This window comes from Polypterus senegalus, chromosome 12 (genome assembly GCF_016835505.1).
Source record: "Polypterus senegalus isolate Bchr_013 chromosome 12, ASM1683550v1, whole genome shotgun sequence".
Lineage (NCBI taxonomy): Eukaryota > Metazoa > Chordata > Cladistia > Polypteriformes > Polypteridae > Polypterus > Polypterus senegalus.
The window spans coordinates 127362826-127384664 of NC_053165.1; the positions used below are offsets into that span (position 1 = coordinate 127362826).

The 21839-nt window shown below is 37.9% G+C and overlaps 2 protein-coding genes across 2 annotated transcripts in view; one reads left to right on the plus strand and one right to left on the minus strand.

The window, feature by feature from the left end:
• The window catches only part of vps13c (vacuolar protein sorting 13 homolog C), a 624410-nt gene that overhangs the window by 270482 nt on the left and 332089 nt on the right, over nt 1-21839 (plus strand). The gene's annotated exons all lie outside the window — the stretch shown is intronic.
• LOC120541605 (vacuolar protein sorting-associated protein 13C-like) overlaps nt 1-21839 on the minus strand; it is a 30579-nt gene that overhangs the window by 7147 nt on the left and 1593 nt on the right. Inside the window, exons 2-4 of the mRNA XM_039773397.1 lie at nt 14129-14264; nt 13922-14009; nt 1334-1461 (exon numbers count right to left, since the gene is read on the minus strand). Coding sequence (XP_039629331.1) covers nt 1334-1461; nt 13922-14009; nt 14129-14264 — 352 coding nt within the window. The remainder of the gene's footprint in view (nt 1-1333; nt 1462-13921; nt 14010-14128; nt 14265-21839) is intronic.

Genomic DNA, 21839 nt, shown 5'->3' on the forward strand with positions numbered 1-21839 from the left:
ACACACACGCAAGGTTCGTTCTTCCTAAATTTACGTGTGTACCTGTTACAATTTACACACTTCTCTCTATGCTGTGGTTTCTATTACACACCTGAAAGAAAGAGACAACATATGTGAAAACATCATCGCACTAATGCAATATTATTTCAAAATGAACAGCGTCAGATCGGTCGTCAATTTATGCTGGCGCTGTTACTTCAGAGTCAGATCGTAGGCTCTGGTAATTCTAGTGTTAATATAATTTACATGCTTATCTATGTTAATTTGTAAAATTTAGTAATTTACTGTTACTGATTTACAGTTGTAAATTCGTACTCCGGCTGCAAACCTGTACTTAATGTGGATTAATACACAAAAATAAGTTGAAGTATTGAATTGATGTATTTGTTTTTCCTATTTTGACTTAACTGTATATCTCCAATCATGTAACAGTTTCACATTTTTGTGCTAGTATTTCCTCTTGAATATTTGTACAGTTGTGTTCCTTATTTATAATTATATTATTCCTTTTAATCTTATGCATTGATCCACATTGACACTGTTGAGATCACTGCTTTGGACACTGACATAAGAGGTGTTTTTTTTTTTTTTAAGGTGAGTCTTTGTGATACTAGTGTGAGTTTCTCACCTACTCAGCACTACTCTTAAAAGGTTTCTTAAAAGAAGGTGTAAAAGCCTGGTGAGCAACTGAGGAAGAAAAACCTGCCTATCTTTCAAATCTTACAGTATTTTGAAAGATCACTAAATATCTCTTAACTCAGACTAGTTACTTCATCCAGTAATTGTTAACATTACATCACCTATGAAGAAAGGATACCTGTGTTAAAATAACTTAAACAGTTCTGAAAATTCTAATCATCCATAATTATCTTATGTTAGAAATCTGCTATAAGATTACAACAAGAATCACTACACTGCAACACTACATTAATGGTCAAGCAGCTAGCACAAATTTAACAACAAGGTTTCAGGTAACTTCTGAATGTAAACTATATAAAGAATTTAAAATCATTACTGATGTTTTCACCCTTGTTTTAATGATATTCCTATCTCATAAGGTGGTGAAGCTAATTTTAATACTTGGCTGCCATGTTGATGGGTGGTGCCTAGAGATTTTTTTTTATACAAAAAAAAAATTACTTAATAGAAAAATACAATATAGGAAAAGAAAAAATGAATAGAATTAAAAATAGTATATGCAGGTGGCGTGTAAGGGTGTATTTAAAATGATTACACCCTGAAATATTTAACTTATTAACCTTAAAAACAGACAGATTAAGAAATATTACTTTTAACACAGTTCATGATACACTTCTATACACTGCGTACAAACCTCTTTAATTTCAAAACTGAGAAGAAGGTCAGTAATTTCTTCACAAGACAATTCTGTTTCATTTACTGTCTTTGCTGCAGTCTCTTTAGTTTCAGCTTTTACAGACAGCTCTTCTTCAGATCCAGATTCTGAAAATGAAAAAAATAAAACACCAATAAAACAAGTTAGAAAATGTTTGTGTGCAGTAACTTCAGGGTGCATTTAGGAATTAATTAACTGATTTGATAAAAGCAGCATCATACTATTTTAGATATTTCAAAGAGTTAGTTATCACATTTAGTTTATTAAACATTATTGTAATGATGAGTCATATCCAAAAGTAAAAACAATAATTGAATGCTGTTACATGCATTACTATACTACATTAAATACATGCTTTTTAACAGTAATTTAATGTTATGCAGTTAAAAACAAAACTCAATTAGCCTTATGGATGCTCAATAGCTTTCTCAGACCTCAGATTACAATTCAAATGATGTAAAAACTGCATCAATTGATGTCCTATAGCTAGTTGTTCAATATGTAGGATCCGTGATGAATTGCAGTTCAAGATCCTTAACACTAAAATTACCACAGCCGACGAAAAAACTCGTAATTCCAGCCTTAAATCCCTTCTCACCTCTCAGTCAGCCTTTTTTGTCTCTTAAATGTGTTGATAAGCCCAAGCAGCATGCTATACCATCCCCCCATCACCATAGAAGTTCTCCCAGTTCCTGTCTTGATTGATTATCTGGGATTGAGCTACTCAGAATTGTAAGGGGAAATAACTTGGTGTGTTTTGCGTCTAAACAATCTATGTAAACAAATCGTTAAAACAGAAACGTTTTTCATGTTTTAGTAATAAATGACAAAATGTACACATGAACTATATAATACTAGCCAAAGCCCGCCATAGCATACGGCAGGGTAAGAATAGGAACGGAAAACGGTTCGAAAGGAATTCAGTATAACAAAGGCTTAGGAAACCACCGTCGCAGTATAATGAAAATAGCAAGGAGCGAAACCAATGCCAATGGTTGAGAGAGTACCTTCCTGCAGCAGGCTACGGAAAACAGACATATATAGATAGACGCCGGATTCACTGTGTTGCCCAGTCGACACGATAAGTCAGCGCGTCCGCCCTATTGCAAGTGGTAAAACTGCCATTTAAACTAATACAGGTAGATGTGGAAACCAGGTTTTCTGATGAAAAAACAATAACGTTTTAAACAGAATTGTTTACATACAACACATTTTGGCGAATTGTTTATATGCAATTATTTATATCTATTTATACACTAAATGCGAGTGTATCCCATGGTCTTAAGAGTTGGTAGGCGTGGCTCTCTGTCTTGCGTGTGGTGTAAAGTCAACGTGGCTCAGTGGTGCATATGGACTTTTGCACAAACGAAAGCAACTGAGGCTGTGTTTGGTGAGTTGTTGCGTGCCTCGAGAGCAACGTTGGACTCGGGAGGACGGTTACGGTTGGCGTGCATGGCTCTGTCGTGCGTATCTCCCATGACGCGGTAGGAAGGTTAGAGTTGGTGGGCGGGGCTCCGTCGAGCGTATTCAATGGTCTTAGAGTAGGCAGGCGGGGCTCTGCCTTGCATGCCCTCAGTGTCTTGTGTGCCCTTAGTGAATTATATATTTAGACTAGCAAAATACCTGCGCTTCGCAGCGGAGAAGTACTGTGTTAAAGAAGTTATGAAAAAAAAAAAAGGAAACATTTTAAAAATAACGTAACATGATTGTCAATGTAATTGTTTTGTGTTATGACTGTTGCTGTAATGAAGGATTTGATTATTATTTCTATCAATCAGGTTCGTATTTGGAGGATGTGTTGTGTTCAAGTTACATTCCGTGTTTGTCTAGTCTATCCCTGACCATCTCATCTTCGTTGTCAACCGTTGTAAAGATAACAGGTTTCATTCATCAAAGTGATCACCACCCAAATCAGTACTCGTGAATCTAAGATGTTTAACAGACATTCCCGTTATTAAGTTGTGGATTTGCCTGTGAATATTTAGTGGCAGCATGTCTATGAACGCAATTTAAATTTAAGCTTTACACCTTGCTTCCTATTGATATGTCTACAAAGGCTTGTTCAGCGTCAGAGGGTTGTTCCTGTGCTAATGCATCAATAAACAGCTCCACTTCCTCTTTATCTGAGACATCACACACTGCATGCACAGGTTTACCTTTCCTAGTTCTGCAAACTTTAGCAAAGTGCTTCAATTCACCACATTTTTTTACACTGTCTTCCTTTAGCTGGAAATTGACTTTTTCCACCGTGTGCTTTGTTTCCACAGTAGGTGAACTTATGAATATGTGTGTATGCGTCAGTCGCTTCATATTCTTTTGATGCCTTCTCAATTGTGTAATGCGTTTTTTGTTCAGTGCTCTTTGGAGCTCTTGCTTGTTCTCTGTGTACTGCGCTCACAGTCAGTTCACGTGAGCCATTCGGAGTACATGCATCGAAGGTTCTCAGCTGTGCTTGTGCTATCTCGTGTGATCTCCACGGCTTTATTTAATGTTAGCTCAAACCCGGCACTTAAAAGTTTCTCTTTCACTTTTGCTGAGTTTGTGCCAAATACAATTCTATCCCTGACCATCTCATCTTCGTCTGCATAAGCACAGTCCTTCATCAGCAATTTTAACTCCATTACAAAGTGATCAAAAGTCTCATTTATACCCTGCATCTTATCATTAAACTTGTATCTCGAGAAAATCGTATTCGTCATAGGCTTCACAAACGCCAGCGGTAGCGTGTCTATGAACTTTATTTAAACTTACGGTTTACACCGTGCTTTGTTTCTGCAGTAGCTGTACTTATGAATATGCTTGTATGCGTATGCATCACTCGCTTCATATTCTTTTGCTGCCGTCTCAATTGTGTAATGCGTTTTTTGTTCAGCGCTCTTTGGCGCTCTTGCTTATTCTATGTGTACTGCGTTCACAGTCAGTTCATGTGAGCCGCTCGGAGTACATGCATTGAAGGTTCTCAGCTGTGCTTGTGCTATCTCGTGTGATCTTGCGATGTCCACGGCTTTATTTAATTTTAGCTAAGAACCGACACTTAAAAGTTTCTCTCTCACTTTCGCCGAGTTTGTGCCAAACACTAGTCTATCCCTGACCATCTCATCTTCGTTTGCATAAGCACAGTCCTTCACCCGTGAATACTGCACTTGTTAAAGTAGTAAATGACTTGCGGGTAAATGCAGACAGAGGCCATTTATCTGTTCTCGTCCTCTTAGATCTGAGTGCTGCATTTGACACCACTGATCACAATATTCTTAGAAATCGCCTTAGTCAATGGGTGGGCCTCTCTGGCAGTGACTTAAATTGGTTTGAATCCTACCTGGCAGGTAGAAAATTCTTTTGTGAGTTGTGGTAATCAAATCTCAAAGACACATGATATCCGATATGGTGTTCCACAAGGCTCTATCCTGGGTCCGCTGCTTTTCTCAATCTATATGCTTCCGTTAGGTCAGATTATCTCAGGTTACAACGTGAGTTACCACAGCTATGCTGATGACACACAGCTGTACTTATCAATAGCACCTGATGACTCCGACTCTTTTGATACACTAACACAATGTCTTACTGGTATTTCTGAATGGATGAATAGTAATTTTCTCAAACTAAATAAAGAGAAAACTGAAATTTTAGTAATTGGCAATAATGGATTCAATGAGGTTATCAGAAATAAACTTGATGCATTAGGATTAAAAGTTAAGACGGAAGTAAAAAACTTAGGGGTAATTGTAGACTGTAATCTGAATTTTAAATCACATATTCATCAGACCACTAGGACAGCATTTTTTCACTTAACACTAGAATTACCAGAGCCTACAAAAAAAACTTGTAATTCCGTCCCACCTTAAATTGCTTCTTAAATCCCTTCACACCTCTCCACCAGCGTCCTTTGTCCTCTAAATGTGCTGATGAAGAGAAGCTAGGAGCAGCCGGCTATTCCATCCCCCCACCAATTTAGAACGTGCACGAACATCTCTCAGCTCATGCCTTGATTGAGTATCTGGGAGTGAAGTGGAGTTTTAGAGTGGAAATAATAGATCGTTATTTGGAACACACGCATTTCATGTCTGTTCCGTTTCTACAGTAATCTGTGTCAACACATTGTTAAAACAGAAACGTTTTTTATATTCTAGTAGTAGATGACAAAATGTAGGCATAAACTATATAATGTATGAAGCCTGAAGTCCAAATAACAAAGAAACATTTTCACAAAAGGTTTTAAATATAACACAATTGCATGTTTATTCAAAAATATAACTACAGAAACAAAAAGCTGACTTAACATGCGACATTGACAGCTGTTTATTATAACTGTCTCCATGGTGCAATAGAATCAGTTCTCGCCTTGGAATCAAAAGGTCACGAGTTCGATCCTGCACCACTCCGTTTTGAGAAGTAAACTGCTCTTAGTCTTACTACTTTAGAATAAAAGTATACATTTGATTTCAGTCTGTAACAGCCGGTGCAATTTATGATCCTTGTAAAGGTTAGCTTTTTTTTTTTTTGTTAATTCACTTTTCATTCGCTCAGTTCAGAATCAATCCATACAACCCCATCTGACACGGCTGTTTTCACTAAAGGCAGCTATAGCTCTGCAGTGTACCACGATGCATACTAACGCACTCCCCCCAAAGAGTTCTGACACACAAACGCTGGCGAAGCTGCCTTCTTCGTATCTCACCGTCACTTGATTTTCTTTTTATTCAGTTTTATTGAGTGTTCCTGCCAGTCCCCGCATGTTGCTGTATGCTGTTTCTTCTGTACTCCAGGACATGCAGAGGAGAGAATGGTAAAGAGCAGTAACTTCGGCGCTATATGCAATCATCAGACACTCCCCATCTGCCCGTTGTTTTGTTATACTTTTACACCTACTTATGTTCCTGTGTTTGAGCATGCTCAAACGGGCATGCTCAAAAAATACACGTGTAATGCCACGAAAAGTGCACGCAGACCCTTCATTTCGCAAACAAAACAAGTGCACTTTCATTCAAGACTACCTGTATAACCGAAGAAAAAAGAAAGCAAGTTACAGTAGGCGATTGATACGACAGCTTGCATGGTGCAATGCTAAGAAGTGCTGATTTTCATTTCGTGCTATATAAAATAATCACATTCAAATATTAACAGTTCCCACACACCCAAGGACCGTCCTTCCTACATTTCGACCGCGTGTACTTGTTGCAGTGCACACACCTCTCTGTGCTATGGTTCCTATTACACTGAATAAGCACCTGACACTGTACTTTCTTCCCTGGGGGAAGGTCCCGCATCAGAGAATTTCCAGTTCCTGTAAAAATTCACACCCGATCTGACGCTGTTCGTTTTCAAATAATATTGCATTAGTGCGATGATATTTTTACATATATTGTCTCTTTCTTTCAGGTGTGTAATAGAAACCACAGCATAGAGAGAAGTGTGTACATTGCTTCTTACAGGAAAAGGCAATGGAAAAAGTGCACTTGAATAAAAGTGCACTTTTGTTATACTTTTACACCAATATATGTTCCTGTGTTTGAGCGACACAGGCAGATGGGGAGTGTCTGATGATTGCATATAGCGCTGAAGTTACTGCTCTTTACCATTCTTTCCTCTGCATGTCCTGGAGTACAAAAGAAACAGCATACAGCAACATGCGGGGACTGGTAGGAACACTCAATAAAACTGAATAAAAAGAAAATCAGGTGACGGTGAGAAACGAAGAAGGCAGTTTCACCAGCGTCTGTGTGTCAGAACCCGGTTGGGTGGGGGTGGTTGCGTTGGCGGGCGTTAGTATGCATCGTGGTACACTGCAGAGCTATAGCGCGTCTTTAGTGGAAACAGCCGTGTCAGATGGGGTTGTATGGCTCGATTCTGAGCGTAACTGAGCGAATGAAAAGTGAATTAAAGAAAAAAAAAAAAGCTAACCTTCACAAGGATCATAAATTGCACCGGCTGTTACAGACTGAAATCAAATGTATGCTTTTATTCTAAAATAGTAAGACTAAGAGCAGTTTACTTCTCAAAACGGAATGGTGCAGGATTGAACTTGCGACCTTTTGATTCCAAGGCGAGAACTGATTCTATTGCACCACGGAGGCAGTTACAATAAAAGGCTGTCAATGTTGCATGTTAAGGCGGCTTTTTGTTTCTGCAGTTATATTTTTGAATAAACGTGCAATTGTGTTATATTTGAAACCTTTTGTGAACATGTTTCTTTGTTATTTGGACTTCAGGCTTCATACATTATATAGTTTATGCCTACATTTTGTCATCTACTACTAGAATATAAAAAACGTGTCTGTTTTAACAATGTGTTGACACAGATTACTGTAGAAACGGAACAGACATGAAATGCGTTTGTTCCAAATAACGATCTATTATTTCTAGTCTAAAACTCCACTTCACTCCCAGATACTCAATCAAGGCATGAGCTGAGAGAGGTTCGTGCACGTTCTAAATTGGTTGGGGGATGGAATAGCCGGCTGCTCCTAGCTTCTCTTCATCAGCACATTTAGAGGACAAAGGGCGGCTGGAAAGGTGTGAAGGGATTTAAGAAGCAATTTAAGGTGGGACGGAATTACGAGTTTTTTCGTAGGCTCTGGTAATTCTAGTGTTAAGAAACATAGCAAAAGTTAGACCTCTTATATCATTGAAAGATGCTGAGAAATTAATTCACGCTTTTTTTTTTTAGTAGACTAGATTACTGTAACGCACTCCTCTCAGGACTACCCAAAAAAGACATCAATCACTTGCAACGAGTGCAGAATGCAGCTGCTAGAATCCTAACTAGGAAAAGAAAATCCAAACACATTCCTCCAGTTTTGATGTCACTACACTCGTTGCCTGTGTCATTCAGGATTGACTTTAAAATACTGCTTATGGTTTATAAAGCCTTAAATAATCTTGCTCCATCTTATATATCGAAATGCCTGACACATTATATTCCAAATCGTAACCTTAGATCTTCAAATGAGTGTCTCCTTATAATTCCAAAAGCTAAACTTAAAAGAAGTGGTGAGGCAGACTTCTGCTGTTATGCACCTAAAATCTGGAATAGCCTGCCAATAGGAATTCGCCAGACAAATACAGTAGAGCACTTTAAAAAAACTGCTGAAAACACATTATTTTAACATGGCCTTTTTATAACTTCACTTTAACTTAATACTGATACTCTGTATGTTCAATTTTTCATAATAACTATTCACAGTGGTTCCAAAATCCGTACTGACCCCTACTCTCTCTTCTGTTTCTTTTTCCAGTTTCTTTGTGGTGGCGGCCTGCACCACCACCACCTACTCAAAGCATCATGATGCACCAACATTGATGGACTGAAAGCCACAAGTCTACGTGACCATCATCATCAGGTCCTTCCATGAAAACCAAAAATACAAAGAGGACTGTTTGATTTATATTAGGTAGATTGCCCAGAGGGGACTGGGCGGTCTCGTGGTCTGGAACCCCTACAGATTTTTTTTTTCCAGCTTTTGGAGTTTTTTTTTTTTTCTGTCCACCCTGGCCATCGGACCTTACTTATTCTATGTTAATTAATGTTGACTTATGTTTATTTTTTATTGTGTCTTCTATTTTTCTATTCATTTTGTAAAGCACTTAGACCTACATTTTTTTGTATGAAAATGTGCTATATAAATAAATGTTGATTGATTGATTGATTCAGCAGCAGCATGTCTATTGGATTGCCGCTGACGGATGGCCTTATATAGGCAGTCAGTCAATTACGTGGGAGGTGTGCTGATGGAGGACGCAACTCTGCCTCACACGACGACCGAGCTGCAGGCTATGGTCGTATATATGTACATAAGTAGGTTCCAGTTATGACCGCTACGTGCAGAATTTCGAAATGAAACCTGCCTAACTTTTGTAAGTAAGCTGTAAGGAATGAGCCTGCCAAATTTCAGCCTTCTACCTACACGGGAAGTTGGAGAATTAGTGATGAGTCAGTGAGTCAGTGAGTCAGTCAGTCAGTCAGTCAGTGAGGGCTTTGTCTTTTTTTAGTATAGATGCAAAGGCTGAAGGCCAAATATCAAATAAACACTTCCATAAAAAGGGCAACTACAAAACGACAGCTTCCATGGTGCAGCGGTTAGAGCTGCCGACTTATAATTCAAAAGGTTGTGAGTTTGAAACCAGCTACCCTGCAAATTTACTGTTTTGAGTAGTGAGCTGCTCTTATTGTTACTATTATACAATTAACACATACATTTCATTTGTGTCTGTAACAGCCAGTGTAAATTTATAGGACTTGTAAAAGTTAGCGTTTTTTTTTTCACTCTTATTTTCTCAGTCACGATCACAATATAACGTCCAATGCCCCCAGCCCCCACGCCCCCTTCTCAGATCTGACGCGATTACTTTTTATCTAAAACTGGGAATGACTGTAGGTGTGAGTGGTTTTTTGAGACAATGGAACTGGATATTCTCTGATCTGGAGGGGTAAAAGCTGACACACAAACGCTGGTGAATCTGCCTTCTTCGTATCTCACCATCAATTGAATTTTTTTTTTATTCAGTTTTATTGAATGTTCCTGCTCATGCTGAATTAGTATGCACCTTATGGTCCATGATGTCAAATAAGTACATTTTATGACCTGTATAGTACATTTCAGAAAATATTGTGGCACTGATGCAACATTATTCATATTCATTCGCCTGCCTTCTTGCGCTTCTAATCAGTGATTGCAGTTTTTTTTTTGTTTTTTTCTCGATCTTGCCACTGTCCACATTTTGGCGCACAGTAATGTTTCTTTTGTATTCCAGGACATGCAGAGGAAAGAATAGTACAGAGAGGTCAGTTCCACACTATATGCAATCATCAGATTCAAATGTTAACAGTTCACACACACCCAAGGACTGTCCTTTCTACGTTTAGAACATGTGTACATGTTGCAATGTACACACTTCTCTCTGTGCTGTGGTTACTATTACACTGAAGAGGCGCCTGACACTGACTGAGTTTGCTTTCCTGGGGAAGCGGCAGTCTTAGAACAAAAGCTTGCCGATGTTGCATCTTCTTTGCTTTATCCATCGCCTAGAATTCCAAGAACAAAGCTTAAAAGAAGTGGTGAGGCGGCCTTCTGCTGCTATGCACCTAAAATCTGGAATAGCCTGCCAATAGAAATTCGCCAGGCTAATACAGTAGAGCACTTTAAAACACTGCTGAAAACATATTACTTTAACGTAGCCTTTTTATAACTTCAATTTAACCTAATTTAACTTAATCCTGATACTCTGTATGTTCAATTCATCATAAAAACTATTCATGGTGGCTCTAAAATCTGAACTGACCCCTACTCTCTCTTCTGTTTCTTTTTTCCGGTTTCTTTGTGGTGGTGGCCTGCGCCACCTCCACCTACTCAAAGTTTCATGATGCTCCAACAATGATGGATGGATTAAAAGGCAGAAGTCTACGTGACCATCATCATCAAGTCCTTCCATGAGAACCCTAAATCCAAAGAGGACTGTTTCATTTGTTAGGTAGAATGCCCAGAGGGGACTGGGCGGTCTCATGGTCTGGAATCCCTACAGATTTTATTTTTTTCTCCAGCCGTCTGGAGTTTTTTTTTTGTTTTTTTCTGCCCCCCCTGGCCATTGGACCTTACTCTTATTCTATGTTAATTAATGTTGACTTATTTTTGTTTTCTTATTGTGTCTTTTATTTGTCTAGTCTTTATTATGTAAAGCACTTTGAGCTACTGTTTGTATGAAAATGTGCTATATAAATAAATGTTGTTGCCTTTTCTTGTAAGAAGTGATGCCGAAGCTCCTCTGCAATTTGAGCAAAGAACACTCTTCTTTTCTCAGTGCTTACCGTGCATGTCTTGTACAGTACATGCGTGCGAATCGCCGCCAAGTCTAGTATGTTATATCACACAGCAACTGGCCACCTGTGTGCTCCTGCCGCACTGAATAAGCTCACGCCTTCTGGTACACGATGTTAAGGCAGCACCGGGGAACACCGTCAGATCAAGTGTGAATTTATACTGGCGCTGTTAGTTAGAGTCAGATTGGAAGGGGCAAGGGACAGCGTGAACGAGACCGAGAGAATAAAACTGAAAAAAGCTCACTTTTAGATATGCCATACATTTACAGCTGATCTGACATTGTTCGTTTTTAAATAATATTGCATTAGTGCGATGCTGTTTTCTGATTGGTACTATTCAGGTCATAAAATTATTTCTTCAAAATGTCACATATATTCGTGTCTTTCTTTTTTTCCCCCCAGTGCTGCATTGACATCGTGTACCAAAAGGCGTGAGCTTATTCAGTGCGGCAGGAGCATGCAGATGGCCAGTTGCTGTGTGATATAACATGCTTGACTTGGCGGCAATGCACGCACATGTACTGTACAAGCCATACACGGTAAGCACTGAGAAAAGAAGAGTGTTCTTTGCTCAACTTTCAGAGGAGCTTCGAATAATATGAATAATGTTGCATCACTGCCACAATGTTTTCCGAAATGTACTATACAGATCATGAAATTAGTTATTTGACATCATGGAATATAAGGTGCATACTAATTCAGCGTGAACAGGAACATCAATAAAACTGAATAAAAAAAAAAATCAAGTGACGGTAAGATATGAAGAAGGCAGATTCACCAGCGTTTGTGTGTCAGCTTTTACCCCTCCAGATCAGAGAATGTCCAGTTCCATTGTCTCAAAACACCAATCACATTTATAGTTATTCCCAGTTTTAGATAAAAAGTAACCGTGTCAGATCTGGAGCAGGGGCATTAGACGTTATATCGTGATCGTGACTGAGAAAATAAGAGTGAAAAAAAATGCTAGCTTTTACAAGTCATATAAATTAACACCGGCTGTTACAGACGCAAATGAAATGTATGTTTTTATTGTATAATAGTAACAATAAGAGCAGCTCACTACTCAAAATACTAAATTTGCCAGGGAGCTGGTTTCGAACTCACAACCTTTCGATTATAAGTCGGCAGCTCTAACCGCTGCACCACGGAAGCTGTTGTATTGTAGTTGCCCTTTTTATGGAAGTGTTTATTTGATATTTGGCCATTAGCCTTTACATATTATATAGTTCATGTGTACATTTTGTCATTTATTACTAAAACATGAAAAACTTTTCTGTTTTAATGATTTGTTTACAAAGATTGTTTAGACACAAAACACACATCAAGTTATTTTCCCTTATAATTCAGAGTAGCTCACTCCCAGATAATCAATCAAGGCAGGAACTAGGAGAACTTCTTGGCCATTCTGAGGCGATGGAGGGGTTTGTGGGATATAGCAGGCTGCTTGCGGCTTGGGCTTATCGACACATTTAGAAGACTAAAGAGGCTGACGGAGAGGTGCGAAAGGGATTTAAGGTTGGCTGGAATTATGAGTTTTTTCGTTGGCTCTGGTAATTCTAGTGTTAAACATAACATTTTTGAATAAAGTGCCTGATGAAAAGTTAAAATCTCTTTTGAAGTCTCAAGGTAAAATTGTTGGATGCTTCGGACCATGATAGGGAATGAGACTGGAGCAATGCAGACACATTTTAGTTTCAGAGGAATATTGAACCATGAAAGTGTCCAGCTAATGCAGTCGTAAAGTTATTTAAGTGTAAATTAATACCGAGTACATATTTGTTCATTCTATAATTATAGATCGATGCTTACATAGTTCCTTTGTTCCTTTCCACATATGCTTATTTCTGTATACAAGTGACTTTTTTCATATTTTTAAAGTTAACTTACCTCAAGCAACAGGAGAAGCGAGCTGGTGTACCAGATGCACGGCTTGTGCTTGCAGTGTTTGACTAATCTGTATTAGGGTATTGTTTTGCCGCCAGGAGCGGCTGTCAGATGAGTAAAAGAGGAAAATATACAAACTATACAAGCTGAAGTGACCTCTTTCAAGGTGAATTTGAAACAACAAATTTCTTGTATTAGGAATTGGTTTGTTTTCGCGTACCCTTTGGGTCAGAGTGCAGGGTCAGCCATTGTACAGCACCCCTGGAGCAATTACAGGTTAAGGGTCTTGCTCAGGGCCAAGCAGAGTAGGATCTCTTTTGGCATTGACGGGGATTCGAACCAGCAACTTTCTGGATACCAGCACATATCCTTAGCCTCAGAGCCACCATTCGCAAACTCCATTTAAGACGTCTCAAAAAAATGTACCATGTATGGTAGATATACTTGAAGATTAAGTGAACCAAATATCAACGTAATCAGGCCAGTGGGAGCCAAACTCTTTCTTGTGGACAGGACAGACAGATACGGTAACCATAGGAGGTGCTTATTGAAATGCATGCAAATACATTTAAAAAGGATATAAAGGGAAAAAGATAACAGAGCTTGTACAGAAATAAAAAATAATAGTAAATAATGAACGGAAAACATGAACATTAGCATCAAATATCTAATTAGTTACAGAATAATTACTTCCTGAATACATAATAATGATAACTGTACTAGACACATTTTAACATACTATACTAATAATATTCAATACTGCTTTGAGCTCTAGATTAAAAAATGCTGTTTATGTGGTACAAATTAAAAACATAACAGCTGCATTCACTTAGCAGATATATTATCAAATATAGTCAAAGAAGACTAGTTACCTGAAGGAACAGAATTGTCAGATTCCAGGAACACAGTATTTTCAAAAAGCAGAGTGTGCCTTGGTTTACCTAATGAAATTGGCTGACCCTGGAAAAAATGTATACAGTAATTTAAATGTTGTAAACAATCACTCCCTGTACTCAAAATAATTGCTGTTGTATATAATAGATGCAACTGTACAAAAAATCTGATTATACAAAACTTGCCTTTTTGGCAACTTTCACAAGGGGTGTGGAGGTGGTCAATGGTAAAGGAATGCTGTTGAAATGCTCTATCATTTCCTTCATTTTTTGGTCTGAAACTTTGATATGAACCACAGGTAACTCTCCAGATATTTTAAACCTGAAAGAAAAGCACACAGAAATAAAAGATGGTGCTTTATGTAATGAAAGTTCATTACTACTTATAAACATTAAAAAAACATTTCCTAAATAGTAAAATACATTCGAGATCTGTTTAATCCAACTGTAGAATCAAGTGGGGCTGAAGGTTTTCCTGATAGTTTCAGGTACATGGTAGATAAGTTTAAAAAAAGAAATAGAGAAATATAACAGATGGCTCAATATATATTTGTAAATAGAAAATAAAATTTTTTCTGAACCTGTTATTCTCAGCTCTAAACGTAAAAAAAATGCAGTATTTGAGCATTAGCTCACAGACCACATGTATAAATAACAATACTGAACCGATTACACTAGATTGTATTTTATTAAATTTTATTATACATATATATACATATTTACATACATATATACATACATACATACACACATATATATATATATATATATATATATATATATATATATATATATATATATATATATATACACATACATACACACAAACACATATATAAACATATATATACATATACATACATATCTACATATATACACACAAAGCTATTTTGTATCAGTGCAATACGCTGCTTGTTAAAACGGATAACTCCCGCTCTTACGTGCAAGTCTGCATGGATATTATGAACTATCGATTTGTTCAAGTTCTATTTAAATTTTAAATAGAAGGAATTTTTATTTAGTCGACAGAAATATCTTTGGTAGGAATGGTAAAACAGACAGGAATATTATTCGTGAATAAATCAACTCAAACCTTAAACAACTTATAATATTTTGCTCTCCATAAAAATATATCCTGTCTAAATTATACAAGTTAGAAATAAAGTAAACGTTAAAAGAACAAACATTCAAATTTCTTTACTCTTATGTAATTTAATATGAAAAATAAACTTAGATTTTAAATATCCCAAAAGATTTTGCTCTCCATAAAAATATATCCTGTCAAAATTATACAAATTCAAATATGAACATGCTGCATAACAAAACCTGGAAATATAAATAAAATGTGTTCCTTTCAGCAATAACAAATCAAATCATTCAGTTGTCTTTGCTCATATGTCATTTTAGAGCTGGACGCCTGGCATCTTTTTGGCAACAGGTTCGTTTATGTTTGGTGTGAGGTTCTGTGTTGTGGAGATTCTCAGGATGGATTGCAGGTGCTCATCAGTGAGGCGACTCCTGTGTGCTGTTTTGTTAGTCTTTATCACTGAGAAGAGCTTCTCACACAGATATGTGCTACCAAACATGCACAAGGTTCGAGCCGCATGTAGACGGACTTTTTTGTTCTTCAAAGTCACCAAAGCGCCGTGCAAACTCAGTGCGCCAGTTTATCAGCAAAGTGCGATTTGGGAACACCGTAGTGACGACTTGGTTTAACATTACTTGGCAACAGGGAAAGTGGGGCAAGTTGCACTGGTGCATTTGTGTCTCCCATAAAAGCAGCTTCACTTGAAATCACTTTGTGATTGTGCACGGTAAAACGTCCGCTGAAGTGTCAGATTCTTATTTAATTCTTCTGCTTTCTGTATCTTCTGCATTGCATTCAGGTTACCCTGATGTTTTGTCTCATAGTGCCTTCTTAGATTAAATTCTGTAATTACAGCCACATTAGCTCCACAAATGAGACACACGGGTTCAGTAAACATATACTCAGCCTCCCATCGGTTTTAAAGGCTCTATTTTCAGAATCAACTTTTCTCTTCAGCATCGTGTGAGCTAGCTTCGCAATAACTTGCAGCATCATAAGCTAGACTTGATTAACGCGTAAGGGCAAGGCAGCTGAAGCGCTGCATTATGGGATCTGTAGTTTATTGTGTTACCAGCGCTTCATATACCCGGGCCATTAATAACAATAATACAGTATATAAAATGATCTCGAGGGCCGGATATAATTACACGCCGGGCCGGATGTGGCCCGCGGCCCTTGAGTTTGATACATATGGACTAAATAGAACTTGAAAAGATATATTTTTTCAAATGTGATCGCGCAATTCAGATAGAGTTGACGCAAGACTACAGCCTGCATGCCTCAATAAGTCATCCTCCCTCGCTCTTACTTTTTACCGCTCATCTAATGAATACACTGAGTATGGCTTTACCAAAACAATCATTGATGGCTAATAAAGTATCCATTATTCGAGTATGTAGATCGGGATATATATATATACATATATATATACCCGCCGATCGCAGCGAGAAGTAGTGTGTTAAAAAGCTAGAAAAGAAAAGGGAACATTTTAAAATAACGAACATGACTGTCAATATACAGTATTTGTTTTGTGAGTGTTACTGAGTGTTGCTGTCATCAAGGATTTGATTATCATTATTTCTTTCAATCAGGTTCGTATTTGTAGGATGTGTTGTGTTCAAGTTACATTCCGTGTTTGTCAATCGCTGTAAAGATGACAGGTTTCATTCATCGATTCGCTTTTACTGCATCAATAAACAGCTCGCCTTCTTCTTTATCTGAGACCTGACACACTGCATGCACGGGTTTTTTACACTGTCTTCCTTTAGCGGACATTGACTTTTTCCAACGTGGTGCTTTGTTTCCGCAGTAGCTGGATTTATGAATATGCTTGTATGTATCAGACGCTTCATATTTTTGCTGCCTTTTCAATTGTGTAATTCGGTTTTGTTCAGCGCTTTTGGAACTGTTGCTTTTATCTGTGCACTGCGCCAGTTCACGTGAGCCGCTTCGTGTACATGCATCAAGGTTCCCAGCTGTGCTGGTGCCATCTCGCTATGTCCATGGCTGTATTTAATGTTACCTTAGTCCTGGCACTTAAAACTTTCTCTCGCAGTTTCGCTGAGTTTGTGTCAAACACCACCCTGACCATCTCATCTTCCTCCATAAGCACAGTCCTTCACCCGTGAATATTTAGTGGAGTTTGCTATTGATTGCTGACGGACGGCCTTATATGGGCAGGCACTAAATTACAAACGCCAGCGCAGCCTGTCTATGAACTTAATTTAAAGTGTAGGTTTACATCGGCTTTGTTTCCAAGTAGCAGAACTCATGAATATGGTTGTATATGTCACTCGCCGCTTCTTATTGTTTCGCTGCCTTCTCAATTATATAATGCATGTTTTCTTCAGCGCTTTTGAGGTCTTCCTGGTTTTCTATGTACGCGTGATTACGTGGGAGGCGTGATGATGTCACACTAAACTCCGCCCCACGGCGTTGAAGCTCATCTCCATTACAGTAAATGGAGAAAACTGCTTCCAGTTATGACCATTACGCAGAATTTCGATATAAAACCTGCCCAACTTTTGTAAGGAAGCTGTAAGGAATGAACCTGCCAAATTTCAGCCTTCCACCCACACGGGAAGTTGGAGAATTAGTGATGAGTCAGTGAGTGAGTGAGTGAGTGAGGGCTTTGCCTTTTATTAGTATATATATATATATATATATATATATATATATATATATATATATATATATATATATACATATATATACATATATATATATATATATATATACATATATATATACATATATATATTGTCATGTGAAAACATTAGGACACCCTTTGAAAGCATGTGGTTTTTGTAACATTTTTAATAAATGGTTATTTCATCTCCGTTTCAACAATACAGAGAGATTAAAGTAATCCAACTAAACAAAGAAAACTGAAGAAAAGTCTTTTCAAGATCTTCTGTAAATGTCATTCTACAAAATGCCTATTCTAACTGAGGAAAAAGATAGGACACCCTCACATGTATTCCCTCTTAAATTGGCTCAGATCTCACACAGGTATATCACACCAGGTGCACATAATTAGTAGATTGTTACTCTGCATGTTGAATGAGGCTTGCCCTATTTAAACCTCAGACATTTAGTTTGGTGTGCTCCTGACTGTTGAAGTGAGAGTGAGCACCATGGTGAGAACAAAGAGCTGTCAGAGGACTTCAGAAAAAGATTGTAGCAGCCTATGAGTCTGGGAAGGGATTTAAAAGATCTCAAAAGATTTTGAAATCAGCCATTCCACTGTCCGGAAGATAGTCTACAAGTGGAGGGCTTTCAAAACAACTGCCAACATGCCCAGGACTGGTCGCCCCAGCAAGTTCACCCCAAGAGCAGACCGCAAGATGCTAAAAGAGGTCTCCAAAACCCTAAAGTGTCATCTCGAGAACTACAGCAGGCTCTGGCTACTGTTGATGTAGAAGTACATGCCTCTACAATCAGAAAGAGACTGTACAAGTTTAACTTGCATGGGAGGTGTGCAAGGAGGAAACCTTTGCTTTCCAAGAGAAACATCGAGGCCAGACTGACATTTGCCAGAGATAAAGTTGACAAAGACCAGGACTTCTGGAATAATGTTCTTTGGACAGATGAGTCCAAAATTGAATTATTTGGACACAACAGCAGAGGACATGTTTGGCGTAAACCAAACACAGCATTCCAAGAAAAGAACCTCATACCAACTGTGAAGCATGGAGGTGGAAGTGTCATGGTTTGGGGCTGCTTTGCTGCAGCAGGACCTGGTCAGCTCACCATCATAGAATCCACGATGAATTCTACTGTGTATCAGAAGGTGCTTGAAGAACATGTGAGACCATCAGTTAGAAAATTAAAGCTGAAGCGGAACTGGACCATGCAACATGACAATGACCCAAAACATACTAGTAAATCAACCAAAGATTGGCTGAAAAGAAGAAATGGAGAGTCCTGGAATGGCCAAGTCAAAGTCCAGATTTGAATCCCATTGAGATGCTGTGGGGTGACTTGAAAAGGGCTGTACGTGCAAGAAACCCTCAAACATCTCACAGCTGAAAAAGTTCTGCATTGAGGAGTGGGGTAAAATTTCCTCAGACCGATGTCGAAGACTGGTAGATGGCTACAAGAACCGTCTCACTGCAGTTATTTCAGCCAAAGGAGGTAACACTCGCTATTAGGGGCAAGGGTGTCCTATCTTTTCCTCAGTTAGAATAGGCATTTTTGTAGAATGACATTTACAGAAGATCTTGAAAAGACTTTTCTTCAGTTTTCTTTGTTTAGTTGGATTACTTTAATCTCTCTGTATTGTTGAAACGGAGATGAAATAACCATTTATTAAAAATGTTACAAAAACCACATGCTTTCAAAGGGTGTCCTAATGTTTTCACATGACTGTATATAGACATATATATATATATATATACACACACATATATATATATATATATATAAAAACATATACTAGCAGAATACCCGCGCTTCGCAGCAGAGAAGTAGTGTTTTAAAGAAGGTACGAAAAAGAAAAGGAAAAATTTTGAAAATAACGTAACATGATTGTCAATGTAATTGTTTTGTCACTGTTATGAGTGTCGCTGTGATATATATATATATAGCAAAATACCAAGGCTCGCAGCGATGTCATGTGTTAAAGAAGTTATGAAAAGAAAAGGAAACATTTTAAAAATAATGTAACATGATTGTCAAAGTAATTGTTTTGTGTATTTGGTGGCAGCGTCACAAAGTTGTTTTCGTAGCTGCATCAGAAAATGTACCACGACGTCTGACACGCCTCCTTTTTACTGTTTTCTCACAGCTTGGATTGCTGCTGTCATATATATATATATATATATATATATATATATATACACACACACATACATACATATATATATAATATACATATATATATATACACATAATATCTTCATATCTACATATCTATATACATATCTACACACACAAATTATATATGTGTGTGTGTGTGTGTATATATATATATATATATATATATATATATATATATATATATATATATATATATATATATATATATATATACATACATATATATACACATACATATACTTGTGTGTATGTTTGTATGTGTCTATATGTGTGTGTATAGCTTTGGTCACTGAGTGCAAGGGAAAAATAATGAAATATAGTCTATAAGTTATTAAATAGTAAAACATTAACGTTTTAAGAAGTACAGGTACATTGAGCACTACTGGAGTGGTTGCGGGTAAACTACATTTTAAAGACTGTAAAACAGGTAAAGTAACTAACAGCAGCTAAAATGTATATGGATCATCTCTCGGTAGTAGATCCCTTTTGAAAGGCGCTACGCGACGGCTGTGGTATAGAAATTACATTTTCTATGTGAACGTTCAAATTTGTGCCTCTGGTAATGTGCCTTACCGGCAATTAAAGAAAATTATTTTTGTGTCCTCTGCCGTGTTAAGAGAGAAAGGCTTTGGTTTGGGATAAAAGGAAAAAAGGTGTAAAGAAAGGAAAGTTGCCTTTTTCTTTTATATAGTATAGAGAGATGTGTTCGCTGACGTTATGATCGCCTTTTGGGCACAGTCGCGTTGGGTCTTGTGTAGACTGGTGAGACGTCCCTGCCATTAATCGGCTGTGATGGCACTGTGAGTCCTCCACTGTATGTGTGTTCATAATCCGAGCTGAGGACCTGATAATCGATACGTGCAAAAGAAAGTGTGAATCGCCTTAATATTATTTTGCCGTGGTGTAGAAAAGGGGTCCCGTGTTTGCACTTGTCTGGGCTATAGCTCAGGGGGCGGATGAAAAAAATTAAAAGTGCTCACTTTGACTTAAGGCAGAAGCGCAGTCAGCGTCTCAAAGGCCGGCACAGCTATGCACGCGCGCTGGCTGCTCGACTTTTGCTGGGCAGGAGACCCCTGTTGTACACACGTTCATGATATCAAAAGTCTCAGCGCTCCCATGGAGGTAATTCATATATTATATATATAGCAAAATACCCGCCTACGCAGCGGAGAAGTAGTGTGTTAAAGAAGTAATGAAAAGAAAAGGAAACATTTTAATAATAACGTAACATGATTGACATTGTCATGAGTGTTGCTGTCATATATATGCCTGCCTAAATAAGTCACCCTTGCGTCGCTCTTACTTTTTTACCGTTCATTTAATCATGGCTAGTGGCGGAAAAATTATAAAATGGAAGGAGGATGGCTTTACCAAAACAATTATTGATGGCTTAATCGATTATTCATAAAGCTTGAATTGGTGATCTGTTTTTCTGTGTTAACCTCATATTTTTTCATACTTCTTCTCAAACTAAGGTGGTGCGAGGGTAAAATGAATCGGGATGCGCTGATCAATGTAATCGGTGTACCAGGAAATCATGCATTGACAAAAGCTCCCTTTGCTTGTAATGCAAAGTGTGATTAAATGCATTATTTTTCAACGTTATGGAGCACATGCATCGAAGCTTCTCAGCTGTGCTTGTGCTAAGAAAAGGAAAGATTTTAAAAATAGCGTAACACGATTGTCAATGTGACCTTTTGTAAGTAGTGCCTGGAGGATTCAGTGTGTTGAAACTCTAGAGACAGCGTGTGTATTAACTTGAGGTAAATGGGAGGTGGAGATGATGACGGACTCCCCACCCTTTAATTGTCAATCCCCACAAACACAGTCTCGAATTTGCATAAGCACACCCCTTCACCTACAATTTTAACTTAGTTACAAAGTGATCAAAACTCTCGTTTATATCCCGCGCCCTCTCATTAAACTTGTATCCCGCATTACCTGTGGGCATGTGAAACGCCAGCGTAGCCTGTCTATGAACTTAATTTA